The 27562-nt window shown below is 62.3% G+C and overlaps 2 protein-coding genes across 7 annotated transcripts in view; one reads left to right on the top strand and one right to left on the bottom strand.

The window, feature by feature from the left end:
• ARHGAP44 (Rho GTPase activating protein 44) overlaps positions 1-11558 on the top strand; it is a 29323-nt gene extending 17765 nt beyond the window's left edge. For 2 of the 4 annotated variants that reach the window (XM_085078030.1, XM_085078033.1), the window contains exons 8-21: positions 970-1038; positions 1134-1215; positions 2092-2219; positions 2452-2563; positions 4274-4355; positions 4656-4736; positions 4820-4933; positions 5034-5125; positions 5390-5570; positions 6250-6267; positions 6526-6747; positions 8702-8787; positions 8873-9211; positions 10641-11558. In XM_085078030.1, the coding sequence (XP_084934156.1) occupies positions 970-1038; positions 1134-1215; positions 2092-2219; positions 2452-2563; positions 4274-4355; positions 4656-4736; positions 4820-4933; positions 5034-5125; positions 5390-5570; positions 6250-6267; positions 6526-6747; positions 8702-8787; positions 8873-9211; positions 10641-10789 (1755 nt within the window). In that variant the 3' untranslated portion in view covers positions 10790-11558. The remainder of the gene's footprint in view (positions 1-969; positions 1039-1133; positions 1216-2091; positions 2220-2451; positions 2564-4273; positions 4356-4655; positions 4737-4819; positions 4934-5033; positions 5126-5389; positions 5571-6249; positions 6268-6525; positions 6748-8701; positions 8788-8872; positions 9212-10640) is intronic. The other 2 variants (XM_085078032.1, XM_085078031.1) reach the window with 2 other exon arrangements.
• Positions 11559-12472: 914 nt separating this feature from the next.
• On the bottom strand, positions 12473-26374 carry USP43 (ubiquitin specific peptidase 43). 3 transcript variants are annotated; one of them, XM_085078027.1, is made up of 15 exons: positions 25948-26374; positions 23194-23334; positions 19881-19981; positions 18483-18575; positions 18136-18271; positions 17940-18063; positions 17419-17581; positions 17202-17313; positions 16359-16462; positions 15902-15979; positions 15697-15826; positions 15172-15520; positions 14406-14546; positions 13862-13990; positions 12473-13789 (listed from the first exon to the last, which is right to left on the bottom strand). In XM_085078027.1, exons 1-15 carry the CDS (start codon positions 26116-26118, stop codon positions 13350-13352), a joined length of 2412 nt encoding a protein of 803 aa, XP_084934153.1. In that variant the 5' UTR covers positions 26119-26374; the 3' UTR covers positions 12473-13349. The 3 variants fall into 3 exon arrangements, with proteins under 3 accessions (XP_084934153.1, XP_084934154.1, XP_084934155.1); XM_085078028.1 differs by lacking the exon at positions 25948-26374 and adding an exon at positions 24898-25924; XM_085078029.1 differs by lacking the exons at positions 23194-23334; positions 25948-26374 and adding an exon at positions 20519-20928.
• Between the last annotated feature and the right edge of the window lie 1188 nt (positions 26375-27562).

The following is a 27562-nucleotide window of genomic DNA, read 5'->3' as shown; positions in this document are numbered from 1 at the left end:
AACCCTAAATAATCACAGTTAATTTCTGACATTCTCTAAGTCAGTTTAGATCCCCAGCACCCATGGGAACTGCTGGCCCATGCCAAGCCCACATGTCCCACCCAGCCATGTCACCCCCACCATCCCACAGGGCCATGACCCATGCAGCTGCTTGTGTTGGGTGGGAAAAGTGTCCGAGCATGGCAGGATGCTGCTTCCAGCACTTTTGGCATGAACTGTGGGATCCAGTGGTAAAACCCACCAGGAACTTTGTGTGACTTCAAAGTTCCTTGGGGCAGAAAATGCCACAGGCTGGGGCAAAACTGGTGCTGCAGGTGTTGGACAGCTTTGGGGCAGGAGATGGAGCTTGGTGGGAGTCTCAAATTCTGGCTCTGTTCTCCAGGAACACAGCCAGAACCCACATCCTTTAAAATCCAGCCCCAAACTCAGACTGTCTTTCCCATCTTTGGGCATCACAGCCCCACATGCCCAGGAATTTCCAGCACCCCAGCACAGGCGGGAGCTGCCCCAGTATATTCAGTGTATTGATGTTGGATGCTGCAGCTGGGAGGAATTTGAACTCTTTTTCCTCTGGTTGGGTTGTCCAAGGGGATTCCCAGAGGGGAGCAATTTGGGAAGAGGCAAAGCCTCTTCTGTGAGTGTGAGGGCAGTGTCCTGGTGCCAGGGGCTCACTGGATGCTCTGGATGCCCCTTTGTTCTGGTCTGTGCTGATCCCTTGGGACGGAGTGGGGCTGGAATTGAGGTTGGAATTGGGGGCGAGGGTGGACACGTTGCCAGGGCAGCAGAAAGCAAAGCCCTCAGTGCTGTCTTGTGCTCAACATCCCGAGCACACCCTAAGCAGGGGCTGCCCTGCCCTGGGCCACTCTGGCTCCTGCTGGGACCAAGCTAGTCCCTCCTGGTGGCTCTGGAAGGGCCATGCTAGTGGCACCAGGCGGGGAGGGACGGTGATGGATCCTCTGCTCCCTGCAGGACCAGCTCTCGGCTGACATGTACAATTTTGTGGCCAAAGAAGTCGACTATGCAAACTATTTTCAAACTGTAAGTGCCACCCAGCCCCAGGGCTGTCCCTGTCCCTGTCCCTGCCCTGTCCCTGTCCCCAGCAGTGCGGTGACCCCGGTGCCATGTCCCCACAGCTGATCGAGGTGCAGGCTGAGTACCACCGCAAATCCCTGGCGCTCCTGCAGAACTTCCTGCCGCAGATCAAAGCCCAGCAGGGTGAGTGCCCCCAGGGCAGTCCCACTCCCACTTGTGACACCGAGGGCCTGGGACAGGCTCTGTGTGACCCCACAGTGACAGCTGAGCACCCTCCCTGGGCTTGTTCTGCCTGCATCCTGCCTGGGAGGGGATCCCAGCCCCATTCCCCTTGGCTGGGGTAAAGGATCCATCTGCATGGAGAGGGTAGGAAGGCCCTGGCCCAGGGTGCCCAGAGAAGCTGTGGCTGCCCCTAGATCCCTGGCAGTGTCCAAGGCCAGGTTAGACATTGGGGCTTGGAGCAACCTGGGATAGTGGAAGGTGTCCCTGCCCATGGCAGGGGTGGCACTGGATGGGCTTTGGGGTCCCTTCCGACCCAAACCCTTCTGTGGAAATCTCCATTGAGTGCAGCTGAAATCCCAACACTGAGGGGAGGCTTGGGGTTCTCTCTGGGGGTGCAGCATCCAGAGGCTCTAGGCTGGGAGCTTGAGGTTGGAGTGAGCCCAATGGCCCCAAAAGCAGCTCCTCCCCACATCAGGGCTCCTGGTGCTGCTGTCGCTGCAGCAGGGCAGGGAGGGATTCATATTTCATATTTCTCTCTATCCCACAAAATATTCCTGCCTTAAACTGTGATGGAAGAAGGGGAGAATATTGCAAAGGTTTACCTGTTGCTACTCCTGTGGAAAATGTTATCCACCACCTTTGAAATCCTGTAATGACTGGAAAACATTTCACCTTTAAAAAGCACTTCCTGAGCTGCCCAGGCCGGATGTGTGGGGTCCTGTTCTATTAGCAACACCCAGAGTATTTTGCTGCCAAAACTGTGATCCAAATGCCTTTTGGGGAGGGGCTGGATGTGGCACCACCTCCCCTCTCCTCTGCCCTCTCTGCCTGTCACAGAGGCGTGGATGGAGAAGCCTTCCTTTGGGAAGCCCCTGGAGGAGCACCTGGCTGTCAGCGGGCGGGAGATCGCCTTCCCCGTGGAGGCCTGCGTGACCATGCTGCTGGAATGTGGGATGCAGGAGGAGGTAAGTCCGTGCTGGAATGGGGGATGCAGGAGGTGAATCCCTGCTGGAATGGGGATGCAGGAGGAGGTGAATCCCTGCTGCAGTGGGGATGCAGGAGGAGGTGGGTCCCGTGTCCCACCACCCTTGGCTGCATACGATGGAAGGGGCCATGGGCAGGGGTGAGGAACTGGGAGGCTCTGGGTACATCCCCAGCCCCAGGTCCTCTCCAACACCCTCCATGTCCTCTGCCCAGGGTCTCTTCCGAGTGGCTCCCTCAGCCTCCAAGCTGAAGAAGCTCAAGGCTGCCCTGGACTGCTGCGTGGTGGATGTGCAGGAGTACTCGGCTGACCCCCACGCCATCGCAGGTGGAGCTCCTTGGGGCAGGGTGGCCCCTCAAGGCACCCACTGTGGGCACCCTGACAGGGCATCAGTGGCACCAAGTCCAGCTGGAGGCCAGGAAGCAGTGGTGCCGTGCAGGGATTGAGACTGACTCTGCTTTTGTTTAATATCTTCATTATCTGATGGCCTGGCTGATGGGGCAGGTGCCTCCTCAGGGAGCAGGCAGGTGATGCAGCCTGGGGACAATGACTGCCCCCGAGAGGTGCTGCCATCCAGAGGGACCTGGCCAGACTGGAGATGGGCAGAAGTTCACCAGGAAAAGCACCTGGAGGATGAATAGCCCCTGGCACCAGAACACTCCGGGAACACCTTGGCAGGGATGGCCCAGGGGGTCCTGATGGCCACCAAAGTGACCACAGGCCAGCAATGTGCTCTTGTGGCACAGGGAAAGGGAGCAGTGGCCTGGGCTGCACTGGGGGAGTGGGGCCAGCAGGGCAAGGGAGGAGATGCCCCCAGTCTAGGGTGCTGCAAGGGGAACATGGATGTACTGGAGAGAACCCAGGAAGAGCTGTGGAGATGAGGGAGGGCTTGGAGCATCTCTCCTGAGAGGGAAGGCTGAGGGAGCTGGGAATGCTGAGCCTGGAGAGATCTCATCAATGCATGTAAATCCCTGCAGGGAGGGTGACAGAGGGGACTGAGCTCTCTCAAGTGGTGCCAGTGCCAGGAGCAGAGGCACTGGGGACAAATGGGAGCACAGAAGGCTCCCTGTGCACATCAGGAGACACTTTGTCACTGTGTGGGTGACACTGGCACAGTTTTCCGGGCAGGTGGTGGAGTTTCCATCCTTGGAGATGCTCAAAGGCACCAGGGCAGTCACTGGCAGCCACCTCCAGGGGTCCTGGTGGAGCAGGGTTGGGACAGTTGACTCCAGAGGTCCCTTCTGACCTCAGCCCTTCCCTGTTTTGTCCCAGAGTCTTTGAGCAGCAAAGACAATGTCCAGGGGGACAAATGCAGGTGCAGAAATGCTCTGTGTGCTGGGAATGGTAGAATTCAGGAGCTGCTGTCTCCTGAGGAGCACAGACCCCCACAGAACCCATGTTCCCTCCTCAGCCAAGGCCTCTACAGTGCTCAGAAGGGAGAAAACAGGGATACACCCATCACCCAAGGCAGCAGTGGGGCCCTGGTCACACTAATGAGAGTGACACTGATTAGGAGAGGCTCTGCAGGAGCAGGGAGTGGTTGGGAAGATTCCTGTGAATGTCAGACTTCCCATCTTCTCTCTCCTCTTCGGGAAGAAGTTCCTCCCCAAGCACAGATCCGAACCCACGGGGCTGCTCTGAAGCGTTGGCTGCATTTCCCTGCCAGTCTCTGCTCCCCTCTGGGAGTGGAGTATCTGGCAGGCACAGGATGGAACCCTGGCTTCCCAGTGGGAACCTGTTCCCAGCACAGGGAGCTGGGAATGTCCCAGGCCAAGACAAGTGGTGGAGATGTGGGAAAACACCAGAGGGAGGGAATTGGGGTGGTGCTAGGAGGGACTGGGGGGTGGCAAGGTGGGTGCTGGGGGTCAGGAGTGCCTCAGGCTGCTCCACATCAGGGACAGCAGCGAGTGCTCTGGGATGGGATGGGTGGGAAGGTTGGGAGGGATGTGAGTGCAAGTGCCCAGGAGCAAAACCACTTGGTGCCCAACAGCCAGTGCCACCCACAGTGCCTATCCCCGTGTCCCCTGTCTGCCACAGGAGCCCTCAAGTCCTACCTGCGGGAGCTGCCCGAGCCCCTCATGACGTTTGAGTTGTACGAGGAGTGGATCCAGGCCTCCAAGTGAGTCTGGGACATGTCCCCACTCTTCTGGGACACGGGCAGGGCCATCCTGGGTCCCCAGGGATGCTTTGGGTTATTTTTGACTGAGCTCACAGCATTTGGGATGTTTCTTCTGGGTCTGAGAGCTGGGAGGTGGTAAGAAGACCAACATCCAACCTCCACCAATGGGTTTCCTTCTCCTTTGGACAGGTTTTGGGGGTTAATTTGCTTATATAATATTGGCAGCAGCCCGAGGGTCTCGCAGGGTCCCCAAGGGCAGTGTGGGAATGGGGGATAACAGCATCTCCCACCTCTCTGCAGCATCCCGGAGCAGGAGAAGCGGCTGCAAGCTCTCTGGAATGCCTGCGAGAAGCTGCCCAAAGCCAACTACAACAACATCAGGTGAGCCTGGGGTCAGTGGGACATGGGGGGGAACACAGAGGGGGGTGACCAATGCACTGATTTGTTTGGGATCTGCTTTCCAGGTACGTGATTAAATTCCTGGCCAAGCTGACCGAGTACCAGGATATGAACAAAATGACCCCGAGCAACGTGGCCATTGTGCTGGGACCCAACCTGCTGTGGCCGCAGGCAGAAGGGTGAGCACTGGGTGAGGGGTGCTGGGGAAGGAGCGAGGGGGAAATCCTGCTGGGAATCCTGCTGGAGTGCAGGGGGTGCTGAGCTGCTGTGCCCCTGCAGGAACATGACGGAGATGATGACGACGCTGTCGCTGCAGATCGTGGGCATCATCGAGCCACTCATCCAGCATGCCGACTGGTTCTTCCCTGGAGGTAGGGTGTGCCCACAGCCTCGGAAATGGATGGGCTTCCTGGGACCTCCTGGGAAGGGGATCAGAGCTCCCAGAATTGGTTTTGCCAGCTCTCTCTGCTTGCTGGAGCTCAGCAGGACTCTGGCCAGACTCAGCACAGCAGTGAGCCCAACCTCGCTGCTCCGACATCCCTGAGCATCCCTGCAGTGCCAACACCTCCAATCCCTCCCCTCCCTGAGAACACCCATTCCATCCTCATCCCTCCCTGCTCCTTTCCCACCCCCAGACATCGAGTTCAACGTGACAGGGAACTACGGCAGCCCCCTGCATGTGAACCACAATGCCAACTACAGCTCCATGCCCTCGCCAGACATGGACCACGGCGAGCGCCGGCAGCACGACCAGGCCCGGCGGCCCCTCAGCGTGGCCACTGACAACATGATGCTGGAGTTCTGCAAGAAGGATGGGTAGGGTCACTGCCAGGCTTTGGGGAGAGGGAGGGGGTGGCTTTGACACCATCCCAGGGGCAGCAGGAGGAGAGGATTCTCCAAAGGAGAGGAGCAGCATCCTGAGGGCAGCAGGAGAGAATGTTCAGCATCCCTGGCTTTGCCACTGCCTTGGGGTGGGTGGCACTGAGCTGGTGAAGGTTGGGTGGACCTAGGGTGGAGGGACCCCCTGCTTTCTATGCCACGTTTTTGGGGATGCTCAGGTGAACTCAGGGCTCAGTGCCTGTCCCCGGCCCACTGCAGATGGGAGTGGGGTGGCCAATAGGGTGACACTGGGGCTGTGCCATGTCAGAGACAGGTGTCCTGGTATCCTCAAGGTCTGCAGGATTTGCTCCAGGGGATAGGTCCCCATTCCCAGCCTGTGCACATGTGCCCTCTATGACACGACACCTCACAGGGACCTCAAACAGTCGAGTTGGTTCCAGAAGACACCCCAGAACCCTCCCCATCCCAAAAATGTCCCCATTCCCAGGAGATATCCCAAACTGTCCCAGCCAGTGGCATAGCCTGGTCCCCACTATGCCCCTCCTGCCCCCACTCTCTCAGTCTCACAGCTCCTTTGCCCAGCAGCAGCCACTCTCCTGGTGCACTGTCCAGTTTTAATTTTTTAATTGTAGTAATTGTGTTTCTGCCCATGCAGCCTTAGGAAAATCCAAAGGTACTGTATCCTCTGCAGGGTGCTGGGAAGCTGGTGGGGGGGCGCTGGGTGGGTGCTGGTTCTGGGCTAAGGGAGAGGTGGCCAGTCAGTGACACCAGCCCGTCCCACGCTGCCAGCCCTGTCCTACTGTCCTGCAGTTTCATTCCCAGCAGTTTCCCGGTGGAAGAGGCGTTTTTAGGGACCCCGAAGGAGTGGCGAGGCGGTGCTGGCAGTGCCCTCCCGCCGGGATGCTGCTGACCCCGGTCTCTGTGTCCCCAGCATGGGCGTCAGGGTGATGGACACCTCGTGGGTGGCTCGCCGAGGCACCTCAGCAGGGCGCAAGGCGACCTCGGCCCCCCCGGCCACGCAGCCCCCGGCCCCGCCCGCCGAGCTCCCCCCCACGCCCCACTCGCCCATTCCCGAGCAGTCGCCGGAGATTTCAGCAACGCCCTCCCCGCCTCCCACCAGCTTCGGCTTCCCCCCGGCAGCCGAGCGGACAAGGTAAGGCCACTGGCACCCCGTGTCCCCAAGCCGGGTGTCCTCCCCGTGAGTGAGGCCGGCAGTGAAACAACCTCGCGGGAGAGAAAGCTCAACATTCCTGGGAGAGGAGCAGCATCCCGGGGTCAGTAGGAGAGGATGCTTGGCATCCCTGGGAGAGGAGCACATCCCGGGGGCAGGGAGGAGAGGATGCCCTGCATTCCTGCAGCCACCACTCCATCCCCATCCTGCCATTCCCATGAGTACTGTGCTGCCTTCGGGGATTTTTCTGAGGTCCCCTTGCCAGGGTGTCACTGGGCTGTAGCTGAATTTGGGCTGGAGGTGCCAGGAAGGTGCAGGGAAATCCCTCAGGGAGCCCAGCGCCCCCTTAGAGCTTCTCCTGCCCGGGGTCTGAGTCCGACTTAAATTTGCACAGGTCAGATGGGAGAAAGCGCCTAAATTCCACTTTTCTGCCCCCAAAAGGGAAGCAGAGGAGGGGCGGGGTGCACACATTGCGGGGAGGCAGCGCCGGGAGGGTCGTGCAGTGGGACAAGTCGGGGATTCGGCACCACGAGGGCTCCCCCGCCGCTCCCCTGCCCCCCCTCCTCCCGCCGGCGCTTCTGCTCTTTTATGAATTTTCCCTTCCTTTAGTGTTACTTCTGCCGGTTTTTACGGTGCTTCTGTACCTTTGCAGCAGGGCTGACCCGGCAGCTGCCTGGCGCAGCGGCGGCCCCAGCGCCCCCCGCCCCGGGGAGCCCCCGAGCCCCCGCTGCCCGCTCTGGGCGCAGCCCCTGTGGCCGAGCTGCAGCCGCAGCCTCCCCGCGCCCTCCCCGCTGCCCGCCCGGCCCTGCTCCCTGCGCTGTCCCCCGCTGGCCCCGTGGCACTGTCCCCCCCTGGCCCCGTGGCTCTGTCCCCCCCCCGGCGCGGTCCCCACCGCACCCCTCCTGGCCCGGGGCAGCCGCCCGCCCGCCCTCGCCGCAGGACTCTGCCCCCCGAGGTAACCGCGGGGACCCGGGGGGTGGGGGTGTCACCGCGGGCCGGGGGGACTCTGGGCCGGGGGGAGGTGGCCACACAAGCGGCGGGGCTGCGGAACCCCGGGGGGGTGGCGGGAGGGGGGCACTGGGTGCTGAGCCCTGGGTGCAGGAAGGAGCTCACTGCTCTCCCTCTTCTTCTTCTGCTGTTTATTTCCAATTTTCTTTTTTATTGCTATGACTCATCTTTTGCACTTTCCTTTTATTTAATTTTTGGTTTTATTTTTTAAAATTTTATTTTTCATGATTTTTGAGTTTACTTCGTTATTTACCTTTATTATTTAATTATCTTTTACTTTTTCTTTTAATTTTCTTTCTAATTCTTTGAATGTTTAATTTTTGCTTTTCATTGTCATTGTTTTATTTCTATTTTTAATTTATTTTCATTTTATTTGCTTTCATTTTTATTTTACATTTATTTTTAATTCTTTGACTTTTTATGCTTGATTCCTTTCTTTTCCTTTCTCTTTCACCTTTTCCTTTCTCTTTCATGTCTTCCTCTCCTCTCCTCTCCTCTCCTCTCCTCTCCTCTCCTCTCCTCTCCTCTCCTCTCCTCTCCTCTCCTCTCCTCTCCTCTCCTCTCCTCTCCCTCTCCTCTCCTCTCCTCTCCTCTCCTCTCCTCTCCCCCTCTCCCTCCCTCTCCTCTCCTCTCCTCTCCCTCCCTCCCTCCCTCCCTCCCTCCCCTCCCTCCCCTCCCCCTCCCTCCCTCCCCCTCCCTCCTCCCCCTCCCCCTCCCCCTTTCACCTTTCACCTTTCACCTTTCACCTTCCTTTCTCCTTATTTTGTGGGGTTTTTCTTTACTTTCCCTTTCCCCTTTTTCCTTTTCCATATTTTGCGGGTATTTTCTTTTTTCCCTTTTCCATCCATTTCTTTTTCTCCCTTTTTTTCCCTTTCCCTTTTCTCTCCTCCCTCTCCTGTCCCCGTTCTGTCCCCCTTGCCCGCCCCAGCACTTTCAAGCCCCCGGAGCTGTCCCCGGGGCCACCCCCCGCGCCCGCCCCCGCGGCCGAGCAGAGCCCGCACTCGCTGCGCAAAGGTAGGAGCGGGGCGGGTGGGGCGGGGGTGTCCCCGCCGGTGCCACCCGGCCCTGACCCGTCCCTGTCGCTGTCTCTGTCCCGCAGGGGCCAAGAAGCTGGCGCCCATCGCGCCGCGGGCGGCGGCGGGGGAGGCGGGCGGGGGGCAGCCGTCCCCGGCCAGCCTGTCCCCGACGCCCCCCAGCACCCCGTCCCCGTACGGCCCCCCCGGAGTCCCCCCCGGATCCTCCCCCGGGCAGCCCCCGCCGCCCCCGCTGCTGCCGTCCCCCGCCGCCGCCGCCCCTCGGGCCCGGGCAGCCCCCAAATCGCGGCCGCGCCCCGCGCTGCCCCCCCCGCCGCAGCCGCCCCCGGCCGCCCCCACGCCCCCCCAGCCCCCGGAGCCGTCCCGCCTGGACACCGCGGGCCCCGGGGACGGCGCGCTCACAGGTAACCCCGGCACCGGGCCGGCGGGAGGGGGCTCTCGGGAGGGTCGCCAGGAGGGCGACAATGGCCCTGGGAAGGCAGGACTGTGCCCCGGAAAGTGGTGATGTCCCCGGTACGGTGGCACCCTCCCCGGAAAGGTGGAACTGTCCCTTGAAAGGCAAAACTGCCCCGAAAGGTGGCAGTGTTCTCCAGGAAGGTGACAATGTCCCCGGAAAAGCAGAACTGTCCCTCGGAAGTTGGTGATGTCCCCGGGTAGGTGACAATGCATTCTAGGAAATGGCAATGTCCTTGGGAAAGTGGTGATGTCCCCAGGAGAGCAGCATTATCCCAGGCAAGACGGAACTGGCCCCAGCGAGGTGTTGCTGGCCCAGAAGGGTGCCAACATCCCCCTGAGGGTGGCCAGGTAGTCAGGAAGGTAGAGATGCCCCTGGAAAAGTGGAACTGTCCCCAGGACGGGGGTGATGAGCCCAGGAAAATGACAACGCAGTCGGGAAGTTGGCTATGTCCCTTGGAAGGTTGCAGTGTCACCAGGAATGTGACATCTCTAGGAAGCCCCAAGAGCTGTGCTGCTGTCCCTGCTGCTCTGCCCTCCCTGGCCCTGGGCTTTGTTGGTGCTGTGTCCCCTCAGGGTCCCTATGCTGCTGGAGGGGGATGGCCAGGGGGATGCTTTGGAAGTGCCAGGTGGCACTGGGGACACCGGGGGACACAGAGCCTGGGGCAGTGTCCCAGTGTCCCTCCCATGGGTCCAGCAGGGCAGACGGCTCTGTCCCCTGTGTGCCTGTCCTGCCTGCGAGGGATGGGACTGTGTGGGTGGCAGTTAGCCCCAGGCACCCTGTGGGGCCAGGCACAGTGTCCTCAGGGGGCTGCCACCTGCTTTTGGGTGGCACTGGCATCGGTGTGGCTCTGAGAATGCATTGCTGTGGGCCTGGCATGGCACCCTGGCATGGCACCCTGGCATGGATGCAGCCCTGACATCACACCCTAGCATCACCCTTGGCCCAGGTGCTCCCCTGTCCCACTGTGGGAGAAAAAGATCCCTGTTCAACATCCCTAAGCGACATCCACGAGCAATGTCACTGTTCAATGTCCCTGAGCTGGGCAAGTGTGGCAGAGGTGCTTTTTCTATCTTGGGGGGTTGCTCTGTTCTCAGCAGGGGACACAGTGACACCGCCTGCCTGTGGCTGTGATCACCTTCTGTCACTTCACACACGCAGCCTCACCCTGCGGGTCCCTTGGGAGAGGGGACAGCAGTGTCACCCGCACCCCATGGGACAGAGCTTCGTGGGACTCAGGCAGCGTGTAGGGACAGCTGGTGTCACAGCCCTGGTTCGGGTGGGGTGGCACAGAGCAGAGGGGGTGGTCACACCCCTGGCGGTGGCACGAACACGGTGCCAGCCCTGGTGGGTGTCCCCATCGCTCTGCCCTCCCGCAGGTCTGCTCCGTTTTGAGGTCCCCTCCCTCCACGTGTCCCCGGATGCCGCCCTGTGCCGGGAGCCGCCCGAGGCAGCGCAGAGACTCTCGGGGCCGAGCCTGACCCCGCGGCAGGAGGAGGAGGAGGAATCGGAGAGCACAGCCCTATGACAGTGTCCCTGTCCCCAAGCTCATCCGTGCGGCACCCTGGGGCCAGCTCCGGCCACCGGCACCGAGGGCCACGGGCCAGTTTTGGGTGGCAAAGCGCCCGGTTTGGGAGCGGCCGCCGTTCTTTAGTTCATTTTTGTTCGCCTTATCCAGACTTTGCCTTTGAACCGGGTGCCTGCACCCCCCGCCCCGCAGCACCCACCACCCTGGGGTGATACCACCACATCCTCCGTGCCCCGAGGCGGGTGCCACTGGGTGCTGGCCAGGTGACAAGGAGCTCACCGGCGCTTTGCAGTGGGATTTCCTTTCTTCGGCTTCTTCCCCCTCTGCTTTTTTGGGAGCAGGATGGGACCTGACCAGCAATAACCTGGGGATACAGGATGTGCTCCCCGACTCCTGGGGTGCTGGCGGGGGAGGTGCACGTCCCTCAGCACCCGCTGTCCCCAGGGGTTGGTGGCTTTGGTCGTGCATGCACAGACAAATTAACCTTTTACCCTTTCCAGAGAGAGAAGATCTATATATATATATATCGGCAGAGATATATATATATTATATATTTGTAGAGAGAGAGAGAGAGAGAGAAAAACTATAGAGAGATTTGTTTTATTTGGAGCCATTCCCGCTCGGCCGGTGCGAGAGGGAGGATGGAAATGGCAGCGCTTCGCCCCCGCCCCGCTCGCGCCGTGCTCCCCGCCCCAGGTGGGCACCGGGGGGCACCAGCACCCCAAAGCAATCAATAAATCCAATAAATCCGTGTGCCACTCGCTGAGAACTGCCCGGCAGTGCCGGCCTTTGCTTCCTGCCCCAGCCTTGGGGGGAGGACTCGGGGATGAAGAGGGTTTGGGGGATAAAATGATGGTTTGGTGTTTTATGTGGGCTGTCATGGGTCTGGTGACATGGGATGGGGCAGCGTCAGGCTTGGAGGGTCATTCACACTGGGGCTCCCACCCTCTCCCAGCTGCAGTTGTGGGGTGCAGAGCAGTGGGGGGAGTTCTGTCCTTGTCACTGCCAGCACCCATGCCCCAGGGAAACTGCCATGCCCAGGGCAGTGCCTGGGTGACAACATGAGTGACAAACCCACATCTGTCCCCTGCCGCATAGCAGGGCCACACCCATGGCAGCAGCAGTGGTGCAGCAAGGGCCTCAGCCTGGAGCAGCCTCCAGCAAGGGACAGTCTCCTCCACGTTCCTCCTCCTCTGCCTTGACCTAATGCTGTTTCCACCTCCACCACTTCCATCTCTGCTTCCATCTCCACCTCCATCACCTCTACCTCCTCCACTTCCACCGTCATCTTCTCCGCTTCCACCCCAATCCCACCTCCTCCACACACATCTGTCTCTACCCCAATCCCACCTCCGTGCCTACCAGCCACCCTTTCTGCCTCCACCCTCGTGTCCATCTCCACCCTGATCCTGCCTCCTCCACCTCCATCCCTCGCTGTGGCTGCATCAACTTTCTCCAGACATCCCACTTGTGCCTTGGTGGGCTCAGCTCCAGGATTCTGGCACTCCTGGTGCTGCCACCCTGCTTCCAGAGGCCCCCCAGGCACAGCCACCACCCAGGGCAGGATCCATCCATGACTGACCCCAGACCCCAGGCTGATCCCACTCCAGAGTGCCAACACCACCCCCATGGGACACAGAGCCCCTTTCCCCTTGGACACGTCCCCTGGGACGGACACTGGGCTTGTTTCACGTGTCTTTAATAGAAACCGCCGGCGGTGGGGCAGAGCCCCGTACAAAAGCTGGCTGCAGGAATCGGGGATTGCATAGACCGAGGTGTGGGGGACCCCCCACCCCCAAATAGTCGCCTTTTAGAAAACAAAAAGCGTCTCTGAATAAAACTCTCCTGGTACAATAAATACTCTGGTGCTGCAGAGCTGGGGACCCTGAACCCACCTTCCCTGTTTGGGATGGCCCCATGTTCAGGTACCCCTGGATTCAGAGCCACCACTTCGGGATGACCCCAGTTTGGGATGAGCCCAGGTCTGAAACCCCCACCTAGGGATGGTCCCAGCTTGGAATGCTTCTGGATCAGGATCTGGGATGCCCTGGGTCAGGGTGCTCCCATTAGGGAGCCCCCATGTCAGGATTCCGTTTGGGAGCCTCTGGGTCAGGATACCCTGGTTTGGTTTTTCCCCTGGCTCAGAAGCCCCTGGATTGGGAACCCACAGCGTGTGATGCCTGGATTTGGCAGCCCCTGAGTTTGGATGGTCCCAGTTTTTGGATGTCCCCAGTTTGGGAGCCTCCAATTTGGAATCTCCCAATTTTGTGATGCCCCTGGGTTGGGATGGCTCAGCCTTGGGGTACCTGACTGTCTCCAGCTTGGGGATGCCCAGGACTGGGATAACCCACCCGGGGTTAGGTACCCGGGGGGTACCTAACTGCCTCCAGCTGGATTGGAAGCCCCCAGATTGGGATGTCCCCGGGTCAGGATGTTCCTAGTTTGGGATCCCCTGGTTCGGACACTCTTGGGCTGGGACACCCCCAGTTGGAGAGCTCCCCCATCGGTTCAGAGCTCCGTGTACAGCGGCCGCAGGTGGTGCTCCCCCATCCCCCATGGCTCAGAAGCTGGACTCGGGCACGGCCGGGGGTCGCAGGGGCCCGAGGGGCTGCCGGCCTCGCTGCAGGGTGGCCCCAGGGGGACCACGGGCAGTCAGGAGGGGTACCCCCGCGCCCCTGCCCAGCGAGGCAGATCTGCGCAGCCCCCCCTCGGGCCTGGGGGGGAGGCTGGCCGAGCTCCGTGACCTCCCCAGGGCCGAGGGGCCGGAGGGGAAGCGACCCAGGGTGACACCAGCGTCCCCCTGCGGCACCGCGGCCCTGGGGCTACCGGGGCCCGGGAGCGGCCGGCGCGGGGTCCCCTCGGCGCTGGCGGCGCGGCGGAGGCGTCGGGGGGGGCGGAGGTGGCCCGGCTCCCCCTGCCCCGGGGGTCCAGCGGGGGCCATCCGGATACTGAGGCTGCGACACTGCAGCCCTCGCACCGAGGGCCGCGCCTCGAAGCCGCCTGCGGGGGAACCACGGTCAGGGCGGGCGGGGGGCGCGGGGGAGACCGGAGGCTGAGCATCCTGAGACTCACCGTTCTCCGGGGCGGCGGCGGAGCCCGCGGGGTCGGGGTCGGGGTCGGGGTCGGGGTCGGTGCAGGGGCCGGAGCGGGACTCGGAGGCGGCCAGGCGGAACAGCCAGTGCCCCGCGGCGGCGGCGGAGCCTGCGGGGAGCGGCGGACGTGGGCCGGGGGCACCGACCGGGGAGTCCCGCCGGGCCCCAGGGCGGCAGCAGGGGGACCCAGCGCGGGGAGCGGGGGAGGATCGGCCACGGTCCTCCCGGTACACGGGAGGGTAGGGGATGTGCACAGACACACAGGGGTGCGTGGGGTGTGTGCACACTCGTACAGACGCTGCAGTTAAGTCTGTGTGCGCACACGAGTAGGTGTCACAGGAAGGCGTCACACGCAGGGGTGTGCACACACATGTGGATCTCGTGTAAGGGTGTGCGTGTGTGCACATTTGCAGAGGTGTGTGCACAAGGCTGTGCCCAGCGTGCCAGGGCCGTGCCGGATGCGTCAGGGTGTGCAGGGAGCGGGGTCGCACCCGTGTCAGGGTGTGCAGGGATTTGGGGCTCACCCGTGCCGGAGCCGGCGGCGTGGCGGCGCTGGTAGAACAGGATGTAGGCGCTGCGGGTGCTCACCTCGGCTTCACGCACCCCCTCCACCCGGCTGTCGTCGTAGCTGTACCAGCGCCCGTCCAGGGCGTTGCAGCAGAATGCTGGGGGCGAGGGGGGACAGGGTGAGGGGGGACAGAGGCTCTGTCCTGGGATGCCCCCAGGGTGCAGAGGGCAGCAGGAGCCCCATGGTACAGGGACATGCTGGGGGAGCGGGATGGTGCCGGGGGGCACGTCCCGGTGCCCTGTGTGTCCTGGGGTGGCTGCAAAGCCATCCTGCATGTCCCCGGCACCCCGGCTCCCTTCTGCCTTGCCCTGCCTCGTGGCACACCCCTGCAGGGCCCCCAAACCTCATACCATGGCATTTCCTCCTGTGATGTCCCCCAAACCTCATGCAGAGCCCTCCAACCCTCTGCCATGCCCCGTGAGACACCCTTCTCCAGTGTCCCCCAACCCAGTGCTGTGGCCATGACACAGCCCCTGCAGTGCCCCCAGACCCCACTCCATGCCCCCAAATCCCACACACAACTGTGCAGTGCCCCCAAATCCTCTGCCATTCCCCGCAGCACCCCTGGCCACACCCCTGAACCCCATACTATGCCCCTCAGCACAGCCTTTGAGCTGCTCTTGCACACCACATCTGACCCACGGCACAGCGCAGCATATGCCCGATGCTCCAGCCCCATGGCACCCCCATGGCACACCGCTGTGCCCCATATCCCCGCTCACCGGTGTAGTGACCGCCCTGCATGCTGCCGTGGTGGTTGCAGACCGCGTACAGGTCGTACAGGTGGTCGCGGGGGCAGCCCAGGGGCAGGTGCTGGGGGCCCTGCCAGGGTGCCCAGCGCCCCAGGAACTGTCCCCCGGGCTGGCCCCGCTGTGCCACGTGTGGGGCCATGTCCAGCCCCCGCAGCGGGAACCGCACCAGAGTGGTGAGCTTGTGGCGCTGCTCGGCCACCTGCCGGAAGCGCTTCAGGTGGATGATGAGGATGTCGGGCAGCGTCCATAGGCTGAGCTTCACCGTGCCCTGCTGGGGCACCTTGCAGTGCGGGCAGCGCCAGGCGTCGTCCGGGGCCAGCTGGGGACACAAGGTCACAGCCACCTCCCTCCCTATCACCCCCCCCCCCACCACCTCCAAAGCCACCCCCGGCACCGCAAATGCAGACAGCCGCCGTGCATGGGCACGGCTGGGTCCCCTATAGTGGTGGCTGTGCCGGGGTGGGCAAGGGTGGCAGTGCCCGGGGGTGCCCCTACCTGCTCCTCCTTGGTGTAGAGCTGGAAGCACTCGTCCAGGGTGCAGCTGTGCTGCTGCCCATGCGCCTGCTGCTGCCGCCGCACGCTCTCGGCATCCTGCACCACCTCCTCCTGGATGCTGCCGAACAGCCTGGGGGGGACGTGTCACCAGGGAGGGTGACCCGAGTGCCGGGGTGTCCCCCCAGCCCGGGTGCAGGGGACTCACCGCTCTTTGGTGCTCATGTCCCACTCCGCCGTCAGCTTCACGTGGGGAGGGCCCCCAGCCCCGCTGAGCTGCAGAGCCCTGAGGGAAGGACAGGCTGAGATGTCCCCAAAACCCCATGTCCCTATGGGGACACCTCTTTGCCGGTCCATGGCGGCAGGCAGGGACAGCCACCACATCCGCATGCACCACCCACAGTGGGGACACTGGGCTGGGGACCCAGTGCTGTGGGAGCAGGGTGACCACCACTGACGCTACCCATGGTGTCACCATTGGCCACCCATGGTGACAGTGGCCAGCCACAGGAACACCTTTGGCCACCCGTGGTGACAACACAGCCACAGACAGGGGCACCACGACCACCCACAGGGACACTGTGCCCACTCAGGATGATGCCACTGGCCTCCCCCAGAGGTGGAGGGGACATCCTGGGGACAGTCCTGTCCCTGCAGCTCCTCACCTGTCAATGGCAGGGTGGCAGAGAGGACGGGGATCCTGAGGGGACAGGTAGGTACAGGGGGCTGAGCCCCCGGCCAGACGGATCCGGAAAAGGGCTCCTGTGCCCTGTGAGGGGAGAGGGGGCTGTGGGGCTACTGGGGGACAGGGACCCCAGCCCTGCAGCAGTGCCTGGGTGACCCAGGCTTTGGGACATGGGCAAAAACGTCCCCCAAAATCTAATTGCTTTGGTCCCTGTGGCTGGGGGACACCTGTGGGGACAGGTATGGGGGGCTGGGGGTAACCTGTTCCCATGGCTGTGGGGTGGCTGGGGGGCAAAGGAGCTGCATGGGGACACCAGCACCCACAGGATGGTGGCACCTGGGGGCTGGGGAGGGCAGTTGGGCTGGGGTGGCTCTGCTGTGGGGGCTGGGTGGCACTGGGGCCATCTGTGGTGATGATGTAGCCACAAGTGGTGACACCACTGGCCACCCGTAGTGACCATGAGATAACCCCCAGGGACACCCCAGCAACCCACATGGACAGCAAGGCCACCCCACAGTGACCACAAGCCACCGATGTCCACAGCACAACCACTCCGAGGGCCACCACAGCCACCCATGGTGACACCCCTGGTGGCCCTGCAGCCAAGCACAGCTCTGCCATGGTCACCCACAGTGTCACCACAGACAGTGATATTGCTGCCACAGCCACTCACAGATGTACCATGGCCACCCTCGGAGACCCCACGACCTCCCAGACTCCACCATGGCCACCCACAGCTGCATTCCCACCATGAACATGGTGTCAGCAGATGCCAGCAGCTGCCTGTGCCCCGGCAGGGGACAGGGCTGTCGCCTGGGCTCACCTGTGCCTGCACCTTTCCGCGCAGAACCTCCTTCAGCTGGGCCAGGATGCTCTGCTGCAGCTGCTCCCAGGAGACACCACGCTCCTCCCGCAGCACCAGCGGTGGCCCAAACCTGGGGACAAGCAACAGGGACACGTGGCTGGCTGTCACACGGGCGGTGGGTGGGCGGGACAGGGCAGAGCAGGGTGGCAGGCAGGTGACAGGCGGTGGCAGGTACCTGGCGAGCTGCGGCCCCGTGCCCACCGTGTTGCAGAGCAGCAGCAGGATGCGGCCGCCAGGCGCGCGGTGCAGGCAGTCAGAGGAGCGGGCGGTGCTGGGCAGCAGGCGTGGCCCCTCCGGCCGTGGCACCGCGGGGGACGTGGGGAGGCTGCGGGGACACCCTGCAGGGTGGGGAAATGAGGGGCTCTCAGTAGCACTGGGTTAATTAGAGCCAGGCCATGTCGAGACTCTGCCCACTGCCATGCTTCCACCAAGGCCCAGCATGCCTGATTTCACCAATCACAGCGCTGGATCCACCACTACCCACCAATCCCAGCGAGGGATCCTCTGCCCCACCAATCCCAGCATGGGATCTACTCCCTCCTACCAATCCCAGTGAGGGATACGCTGCCTCCCGCCAATCCCAGGGCCATTCCCAGCCCCCTGCCCAGCAGCAATCCCCGCACAGCCCAGGTGCTCCCAGCCGCTCAGCGCAGGGTGGGCTGGCAGCCGCAGCCCATGAGGGCACAGGGGCAGTACCTGCACGGCGGGCGGGGGGCGGCTGGAAGGCGTAGACCGAACCCTCCTCCCCGGCCGCGCCCAGTGCCTCCGGGTCTGACAGCGAGCGCAGGAAGCCCTGCGGGGACACCTCGGCCAGGATCACCTGTGGGACATTCCTGGCACCCTCAGCATCCCGAGGGTGGTCCCGTTTCCCCGCCCATCGTGTCCCCGTTACCTGCTCCGGGGGGATGTGGCCCTCCCGTGCCACCATCTCCCGCAGGTCCGCCACGGTGCCCAGCAGCGGCACGGCCAGACCCACCCGCACGAAGCGCCAGCGCTCGCACTGCAGCACCAGTGTGACGTTCAGAGCCCTGGGGACACCACGGGGAGACACCTCAGCCAGTGGATCCATGTGCTGGCACGGCAGCAAACGTGCCCATGGACACAGCTCCTGGTGCGGTGGCTGTCACCTGTCCCCAGTGCTGCCGCCACCTCTAATGTTCACTATTTACCCCCAAATATGCAAATTGCTCTGGTTGGAGCTGCCATCCTCTGGGGGGGTTGGGTGGATGTGGGGCTCACCTCGTCTGGCGCAGTGGGATGGGCAAGGAGATGCACAGGAATGGGTCAAAGGTGTTGCTCTGCTTCAGGCAGTGAGGGCACGTCAGGGAGGACCTGGGAAACAGGGATGGGGAGCATCATCAGAGTGGGCACGGTCACCCCAGAGTTCCCACCCTGGAGCTGCAGTGCCCTGTCACTGGTGCTGCATCCTGGGTACAGCATCCTGGGTACAGCATCCCAAATCCATCATCTTGGGTACCACATCCCAAGCACAGCATTCCCACAGGAACCACATCTCAGGCACCACATCATGGGTACCGCACAGGTACTGTGAGCATCCCACAGAGCTTGGGTGGCCCCAGCATTCCACTGGATTTTCATGGCCTCCTGGCAGAGTGAGGCTCCCCAGGCTGTTCCTGCCTGCCCAACCCAAGGGTCTGTTCACTCTGAACCCAAACAGGGACTCTCACAGTGCCAGAGAAACCAGAGTGAGGCCCCAGGATTGGGAGTCTCCCAGTCTCATCCATAACTGTGGCCTCCAAGCCTTCCCAACCCCCCCGCCCTGAGCAGCAGGGCTGTGGCCGTGTTGTGGGAGGAGCGGTGATGGACAGCATGAGGACATCTGACTGATGGCAGGGTGGTCTCTAGGGAGACACTGCTGCTCCCTTGCCCACCCTGGCACCCACAGCCACCTACTGCTGATTCTTCTTAATTCTGGTGTTATTTTCATTTCTTTCTTCCCTCTGCCTTTTTGTTCAACAAAAAGGGAAAAAAATCAATTAAAAAACAAAATGAAATCCTGAGTCCTCATTGTTTGTCACCTTGAAGACCCACTGAGCTCCCCAGGAAGCAGCCACACAAATTAATAAATCCTTAGCACACAGACAGCTTTGGCACGTGGAAAGGGGATAATTAAAGTGCCTTCTTTCATATAGAGGGTGAGGGATTAATTGAGAGAGGAGGAAGGCCTTGTGATGCCAGATGTGTCCCCTCCCGCTTGCAATGCATAGGGACAAGGCAGCCTGAGCATCCCACAGTCCCAGCCAGATGAACATGTGAACATGAACAGATGTCCATACAGGGGCACCCTTGTGCTGGCCTGCTGAACAATCCTGAGTCCTGGGACATAACCACAGCACGGTTTGGGTTGTGAGGGACTTTGAAAGACCACCCTGTCCAGCTGTCTGCCATGGGCAGGGACACTGCCACTGGACCAGGTTGCTCCAAACCCTGTCCAACCTGGCCTTGGACACTTTCAAGTGCTTGTAGGGGAAGGATCTCCCATGCCTGGGGTGGATGGATGGGTGGATGGATGGATGAGGACTCTCCCCATCTCATCCCTTCCCTGGGTTCATAATGACCACCAAGGACTGGCAAAAGAGAGAAGCCCCAGCCAGGCAGGATCTTCTCCCCACTCACCTGTACTGGGCCTGGAAGTGGCTCTGCACAAAGCTCTGCCCATGGGGGTGCTGGGTGCCTGGGGGGGACCTGCTGGCACTGCTGCTCCCATCCTTGCCAGGCTGTAGGGGCAAGGGACAAGTGGTGAGTGAGGTGACAGGGTGAGGGACATGTCCTTCAGGGGGTCAGGGACATGTCCTGGTGAACAGAGCCCAGCTTTGCTGTCCGCAGGGCACAAGGATGGGCTGAAGGTGATGCCAGAGACACTCTGGCACCTCCCTGCCAGGCACTGCTGGGCCCTCCAGACTGCCCACACACCTTCTCCAGGGCAACCTTTGGGGTACATCCCATTCCCCAGCCAGCCTGGGGCACAAAGCGTTAATGAAGAGTCTGCAGCGATGAGACCCCTCAATGCAGCCCAAGTGTCCAGAGCTCCAGAACACCAAAGAACTGGAGCTGGGAATACATTCAAACCTGGAGAAATGCTCCAGGAAAGGAATCCTGGGTGAGCTGGCTGGGTGGCCATGGCAGCATCCTGGCAGGGGAAACCCTGAGGGGGGACGGGGAAAAGCTGGTCCCCCACATCTCCCCCCGAGGAGCCCCAGTGCTCACAGGCACACCCTGGGTCAACAGCCCCAGCAGGGATGTGCCCACCCCACCTTGGTTACTACTGCGCCAAGCAAACATCCATTGGCACTGGGAGCTGGAGATGGGTGGGTGAGATGGTGGGACACTGCAGGGTGCAGGGGTCCCTGAGTCTGCATGTCTGTGACCTGTGTGTCCGTGAGTCTGTGTGTCCATCTGTGTGTCCGTGTTCACGAGTCTGTGTGTCTGTGTGCATGTCCGTGTGTCTGTCAGTCCGTGTGTCCGGGATGAGCTCGTGGAGCACATGTGCACATTCCTGTGCATGCCCCGCCCCAGGGAAACACGGCTGGCTGTGAATTCACTGCAGGCCAATCACCCAAAGCCGGCAGGTATGAAAACCCTGGCTGGCGCCATGCCCTCCCTGGCAGGTGGGTGCCCAGAACCAGCCGTGTTCCTGTGGGCTCCCCCAACATCTGCACCAACAGCAAGCCCGGGCACAGCTCCTGGCACAGCACCCACTGCACTGAGCCACAGCACAGTTCCCAGCATGGCACCTGCCACATCAAGCCCGGGCACAGCACCCAGCAAACCCCAGAAGGGAACCCAGTGTGCCAAACCAAGGCATGGCACCTGGCACAGCGAGCCCAGGCACAGCACCCAGCAGCCAGCACCCTGCCCTGATGCCTCCCTGACAGGTGAGATGTGCCCCAGGCATCCCAAGAGGAGCCAAGTCTTCTGTTCTTCTCCTTTGGGAACAGGGATGCTGAGATGTGACCATGTTATGCAGCCAGATCTGCCCGCTTAGGGGACATCGCCCTGCCTGCCTCCTGCCTGCCCACTGCTCTGGCAACTGCCAGGAGGCCCCATGCCCACACTGGGGACAGGAGCTTCACCCCCAGAGCCTGATGGCAGAAGAGATGCAGCAGAAAGGAGTGTTGGTAAAAATACCTGGGCTGTTTTGGGGTGAGACAATGAGTTTCTGGTGTCACGATGAGTAAGATTGAAAATCACTGATGATTTTGGCCAGGAGGTGGATTTTCCTAAATGCCATCTGCTGGAACCAGGTCCTGCTGAGCCTGACGTGTCCTTACGGTCTGCCTGGCACTGGGGTCCATCTGGTGTGGCTGAGAGGGGACCTGGAAGGTGTCTGTGCCCTACAGGGCCCCCAAAATTCTCCCAAAACCCAAGGGGATGCTTCCTCCTCCAGCCTTCATGGCAGCCACCTTGGTTGGCCCCACAGCGCATTGGGGCCACAGTAAGTACCTTGTGGGCACCCATCCCATAACCAGGAGGGCATTGCCACCCCTCCTGCCCAGCTCCAACATCCTCCTTTCCTGCTTCCCACACCTGAGCTGCCCAGTCCCTGAGCCTTGGCATGACCAGGAGCAAACCATCCCCCATCCCAATCCATGGGCATCTGCACACACCCTCTTCCTACCCAGCACTTCCAAGCCATTTATTCAGGGTCACACCCGTACTGAGCATCCCTCCCCCAGGACAGGGGCATGTGGGTGCCACTCAGGTGGCAAACGGGGCCAAAACTGGGGGGATGCCAAGCAAAACCACGGATGCTGAGGGACACACAAACGGTCCCATCCCCAAAGCCAGGCAGGTGCCTCGGGCATTGTCACGGCGCCACCTCCAGGTGGCACAGCCCGTGTCAAGACGCAGACTATGGCACACGTTGGCACCTGACATTTAACGGGAACTGCCAGTCTCTCCCAAAAAGCCTGGGGTATCCAAACATCTGCCAGGAAAGGTGGCAGGGCTGCGGACAGCTCAGCTCAGTGCAAGGATGGCTGCAGAGCCCTGGCCAGGAAAGGCTGGGGCTGCCCCAGCTGGAGGCTCTGGAGATTGGCACCACAGCCGAGCTCTCCCTGTGGGATGGAGCTGTGCTGGAGGCTAGGCAGGGGCTGCCACCGGGACCCCAACATGGGGGCACAGCCGTGACACCCCAAACTGGGGATAGGGAGGAGGAAGCTGCCAGGCTCCCTGTGCCCAAGCTGGGACTCACCCCCAAAGTGGGACAACAGGCTGCTGGGCTGGCAGTCACCCCCAAAGCAGGGACAGCACACTGCTGAGCTGCGTGTCACCCCCAAAGAGGGGACAGCACACTGCTGGATTGGAAATTACCCCCAAAGTGGGGAAAGCACATTGCTGAGCCGGATGTCATCCCCAAAATGGGGACAGCACACTGCTGGGCTGAGCTCACGTGTCAAATGCCAACAGCTCAAATCCATCCCCTGCAACAGGCAGCGCCCGGCGGGCAGCAGCAGGAGGGAGGGAGGCGGGAAGGAGCAGGCAGGAAGCAATGAGAAGGCAGGGAGGGCCAGGGCCAGGGCAATGCCTGAGCGCAGATGGATTGAGGAAGACTTAATTACTCATTTTGCCAGCAGCAAAGCCGCGGAGCTGTAATTACAGTGGGCTTAGCCGGAGGCGGGGAGGGACGGGGCGGGGCTGCATCTCCTCCTCACCAAGGACCAGGATGCCCTCCAGAACCGGGATGTTCAGCTGGATGGGCTCCTGCCGACACCCCACACTCTACCAGCCTCTGCCCAGCCCCGCAGCAATCAGATCTCATCATCCTTTCACCCACGCGTCGACCAAACCGCAGCATCCCAATTCCCATCCCCACCAGGGAGGGGGACAACTACATTCCACCACCTCCCAGCACATCCCGGTGACCCTGGTCCCAGACCCGGCCCGAGCTACGAGCCAGGGTGTGCGGGCACCCCGTGGGGTCACCCACCTGCGGGGGGCCGCGGCTCTGCTGGGCGGGGGAGGCGGCGCCCAGGTCCTCGTGCATTCGGTCCAGCAGCCAGAGCAGGAACTCGAGCGCGTCGTGCTGAGCGTTGCCCCGGAACTGCGAGCTGTGCTTGGAGACGATGTTCTGCAAAACACGGGCGGGGCGGGCGCTGGTGAACGGGTTCTTCCTCAGCATCCACCCCAAAACCCATCCCTGCAATCGCTTCTGCCCTCGTCCTGTCTCCCCAGGGACATCGGGGCCGCCGCGGGGCCAGCAGAGCAGTGGGGAGGGCAAGCACACGCAGCTGAGACGGAAGCTCTGTGGCTCATCACTGCGGTGTTCCACCCTCCAGCTGCCGGGATGAGGCCAGGAGGAGACAGAGGGCGCACCCCAACAAAGCCCACATGGACAAGTTCAGCCCATGGGGACCCACCTGTCCCCCCTGTGCACTCCGATGGCGTCAACCCCATGTAACCCCCAGGGGAATGCAAATCCAGTGCGGAGATGTCTGACATTCCCTCTGGGCACCCTACTCTGAAAGCCCAGGTCATGTGCCACAAATGCCACCCCTGCCCCGGCAAACAGAGCATCCCCCCGCTCTGCAACTTCACTCCTGCCTAGGTCATGCCCTGATGCTGAGGTGTCTCTGCCTGCTCCCACTTTTTATGATTTATATAATTTTGGCTAATTAGTATTAATTGCACTGGGAGGGGAGTGGTACAACGCCCTTAAAGCATGTTCCATCTTCACTGGGGGCTGCAGTGGGAGGAAGAGGGCTGGGAACGCTATGGGGCCCAGGTGGTATCCAGGGAGGATGAGGTGTCACCCATCACGGTGACATCAGGCCACCAAGCCAGCGCTAATGCCATTTGCCTTGCTGAGCCAGCCAAGCTCCCAGCACATGCCTATGTCTGGGGTGGCCGCAGGGTTTGTGCCACCAGCAGATGCCAGCATGCCAACAGCCCGTGAGAGTTGTGTATGCAGCTCCAGGGGAGTGGCACAAGCCAGGATGGGTCCCTGACCCCCAAAAAGCAGGAATGGGGCTGGGAATCCCAGTGGGGAGCCCAGGGAGCACCCTGAGAAGCAGAGCTGGGGATCCCTAAAGACTCACCTCCTAGCCTGGACTGGTGGTGGCTCCTCAGAGCCAGGAAAGGACAATTTTAGGAGCTCAGCCCCAAAACCAGCACCGGGAATGGGAAATCCCAACCATCCGTGTGGATTCTAAGCAGCTGACACAGTCAAACCCTGACCACTTGTGCTGATTTTACGCAGCATGTTGGGACCTGCCAGGACATGGATCAGACCTCTGGCAGCACCAGGAAACGCCCCAAGCCAAAACCCCCCTGGCCACTGTCCTGCTTGTCCCCAGCCCTGCTGCCAGCAGCACAAACAGCCTGGCACAAGCAGAGGGAGCAAGGCCACCATGGATGGGCTCCCAGCACAATGAACCAACTTTTAATTTAAAAACCTTGCTTAGGTGGATTTAAACATATGAGGTGGAAATTCCTGGCAGCTGTAGGTAACCACCAGGAGGAGGGAACGCAAGGTGAAGGCTGGAAGTTTGGGATTTTTTTTTTTTTTCTTTTTGCTCTATCCCTAGGGAATGTGTGTGTTTGGGAGAGAAGGATGGAATTATTTTGCAGAGCACTCCAAAAGCTGTTGCTTGGCTTTGAGGCAGTTAAGGGCAATTATGTCCCACAGGAGCACCTGCTGTCCGCAGCAGTCCCTGCAGGGTGGGTGCTCCATCCTCCAGCCCAGGAAGGGAGGCAGGAAGGTCCTCTGGGAAAGGGGGGCAGAGCAGGAGGTATTCCAGGTACAAACAGCTTCCTGGAAGCTCCCCCGGGCACTTTGCAAAGTTGAATGGCAGCAGCAGCAGTTTATTGCCAGCACCAGGTCCTTGAGGAAATGTCACTTTGGCAGGGGACACATGCCCCTGAGCATGGGGAGCTGCAATGCCAGGCTGGATATGCTGTCCTACAGCTGACACCCTGCACCTGTCCCAGCCAGGCTCAGGCCCAAGCACACTGGCATGTTCCTGGCAGGGGTGTGACAGAGCCTGAGGACACTGAATTTTGCTCCCGGGACAATATCCTGCCTTAGCCACGATCACAGCCAGCACACTCTGTGGTGTGGCCAGGGCTGGGACATCACCCACCCCCGGGAGCTCAGGTGACAGAAGCCAGGCCAGAGGGAGATGACAGCAGCAGGGCCGGGGATGTCTGGCAGGGCAGGGTCCATAGGGAGGATGAGGCAGGGGAGTGGGAGATGTGAGTGGAGGGTGCTGGTGGGTGCTGTAAGCTGGGGGAGCTGGTGAATGCAGACTCTAGGAGCATCTGGGGAGTGGGGGGATGCTGGAGGGGAGCTCGGGGTGGGCAGGGGGGATGCTGTGATTTCGGAGTGCTGATAGGGGCTGGGAGGAATGTTAAGAGTAGGGGGATGCTGGGAACAGGAGGTACTGGTGGATGCTGTGAGTTTCAGAAGGGTGTCAGTGGGTTCGGGGGGGCTGGAGGGAGCAGTGAGCCAGGGATGCCAGGTGATGCGTGCTGGGGGGTGGCAAGGGTGTCAGTGAAGGGTGGGTGCCGTGAGCTGGGTGTGCCAGTCAGTGCTGTGAGCTGGGAAGGGTGTCAGTGGGTTTTGGGTGAGCTGAGAAGGGTGTCAGTGGGTTTCGGGGGTGCTGTGAGCAGGGTGTGCCGCTGCGCGCTGGGGATGCCGCCGGGGAGCGGGGTCAGCCGGGGCCGCGCGGGGGCCGCTCGGTACCTTGAACTCCGCGGAGAGCTGCGGGGTGTAGTCGCGGGTCCAGAGCGCGCGGACCAGGGCCGCCAGCCGGTGCGTGACCTCGGCGCGGGCTCCGCGGGCGCGGTACCGGCCCAGCGCCAGGCGCTCGGCCAGCGGCGCCGTGTTGCTCAGGCACTGCACCACGGCGTTCATGAAGCAGGTGTTGCCGTGGTTCCGCAGCCCCAGCACGCCCGGCGGCCGCTCCCCGCCGTCCGCTCCCGCGTCGCCCCCCGCATCGCTCCCCGCCGCCGGGGCCGCCCCGCCGAGCCGCCGCCGCGACCCCCCCCGGAACCCTCCGTCGTCATCCTCGGGAGGGGCGCGGCGTCCCCCGCGCCCCCCGGCCAGGCGCGCCCAGGTGCGGAGCAGCCGCCCGGCCAGGCTGCCCAGGGAGCGTAGCGCCCGCCGCCGCCGCCCGCCCCCCGGCCGCGGCCGCCCCGCCGGGCTCGCCCCGCCGCCCCCCACCCGCCGCCGCCGCCCTGCCCCGCCGCCCGGCCCCGCCGCGCTCATGGCCGCGGGCGGCCACCGCCCTGCCCCGGCCCCTCCGGCCCCGACCCCGCCGCGGCGCGCATGGCCCCGGGCGGGCGCTGGGCGCCGCCGGTGCCGGTGCGGGTGCGGGGCCCGGAGGGGCCGGGCGGGAGGTTTTGTGCGCGGCCGGCTCCTCCCCCGGCCGGGCTGGCTCGGGAGAGGGAGAGAGAGACGGGAGGAGGAGGAAGAGGGAGCGGTGAGGAGGAGGGGGGGAGGGGAGGGGAGGGGAGCGGGGAGCTGCCTCTGCCGGCACGGGCGGCCGTGCCCCGCCTGCCCCGGTGTCCCGAGCATCACCCCGAGTACCGCAGCTCTCCGCCCTCAGCATCACCCGGCTGACCCAGCCCTGCACGCCCAGTACCACCCGGGGTGAGCCATCCCTCTATCCGCAACACCACCCCGGAGTGCCCCAGCCCACCCTCATCATCCCCCAGGGTGATCCATCCCCCTGTCCCCCGCACCATCCGGAGTGAGCCGTTCCTCCGTCCCCTCCACGGCCCCGCAGCTTTCCCGGCAGTCCCATCCCTGCTCCACGAGTGCTGCCCTGCTGCCCTCAGCATCACCTCAGGGTGTCACGGCGTCACTGTGAGACGCCCCAGTTCTGCCACCTCTGGGCGCTTTGAGCTGGAGCAGCCGGACAGTGGCCACCTTTGCACTCACCACACTGAGGTTTGGGGACATAATGACAGTTCCTTCACACAGAGTCACAAAAAGAGGGTTTCTAACAGAGTGCTGGCAGAGCCTGGAGGCTTTGGCTGCCTCCTGCCCACCCCACACTGGCGCCACACCCTGTTGTCTGTTGGGTCTGGCAGAGCCTGACTGGGAGGGGATAGTGCCTCCTGAGCCCCTCCTGTGGAGTGGAGGATTCAGGATGTCCGAGGCCACCCCAGCTCAGCTCCCTGCTCTCCACCTGCAGCACCTTCAGCCGAGGAGACCCACTGTGGGTTGTGCAGGTGGTTTTCAGAAGGGTTGGTGCCCTGGTCCAGCTGGATTCGTCCCGTGGCACCACGCTGGCCCAAGGATGGGTACAGCAGCGGCCTCCCCTCCGCCCAACCCAACCCAGCGGCAGAACCAT

Source organism: Lichenostomus cassidix, chromosome 18 (genome assembly GCF_008360975.1).
Source record: "Lichenostomus cassidix isolate B80296 chromosome 18, HeHo_3.0, whole genome shotgun sequence".
NCBI lineage: Eukaryota > Metazoa > Chordata > Aves > Passeriformes > Meliphagidae > Lichenostomus > Lichenostomus cassidix.
Note: the sequence above shows the minus strand (reverse complement) of the source record. Positions and strands in the feature narration are given on the sequence as shown.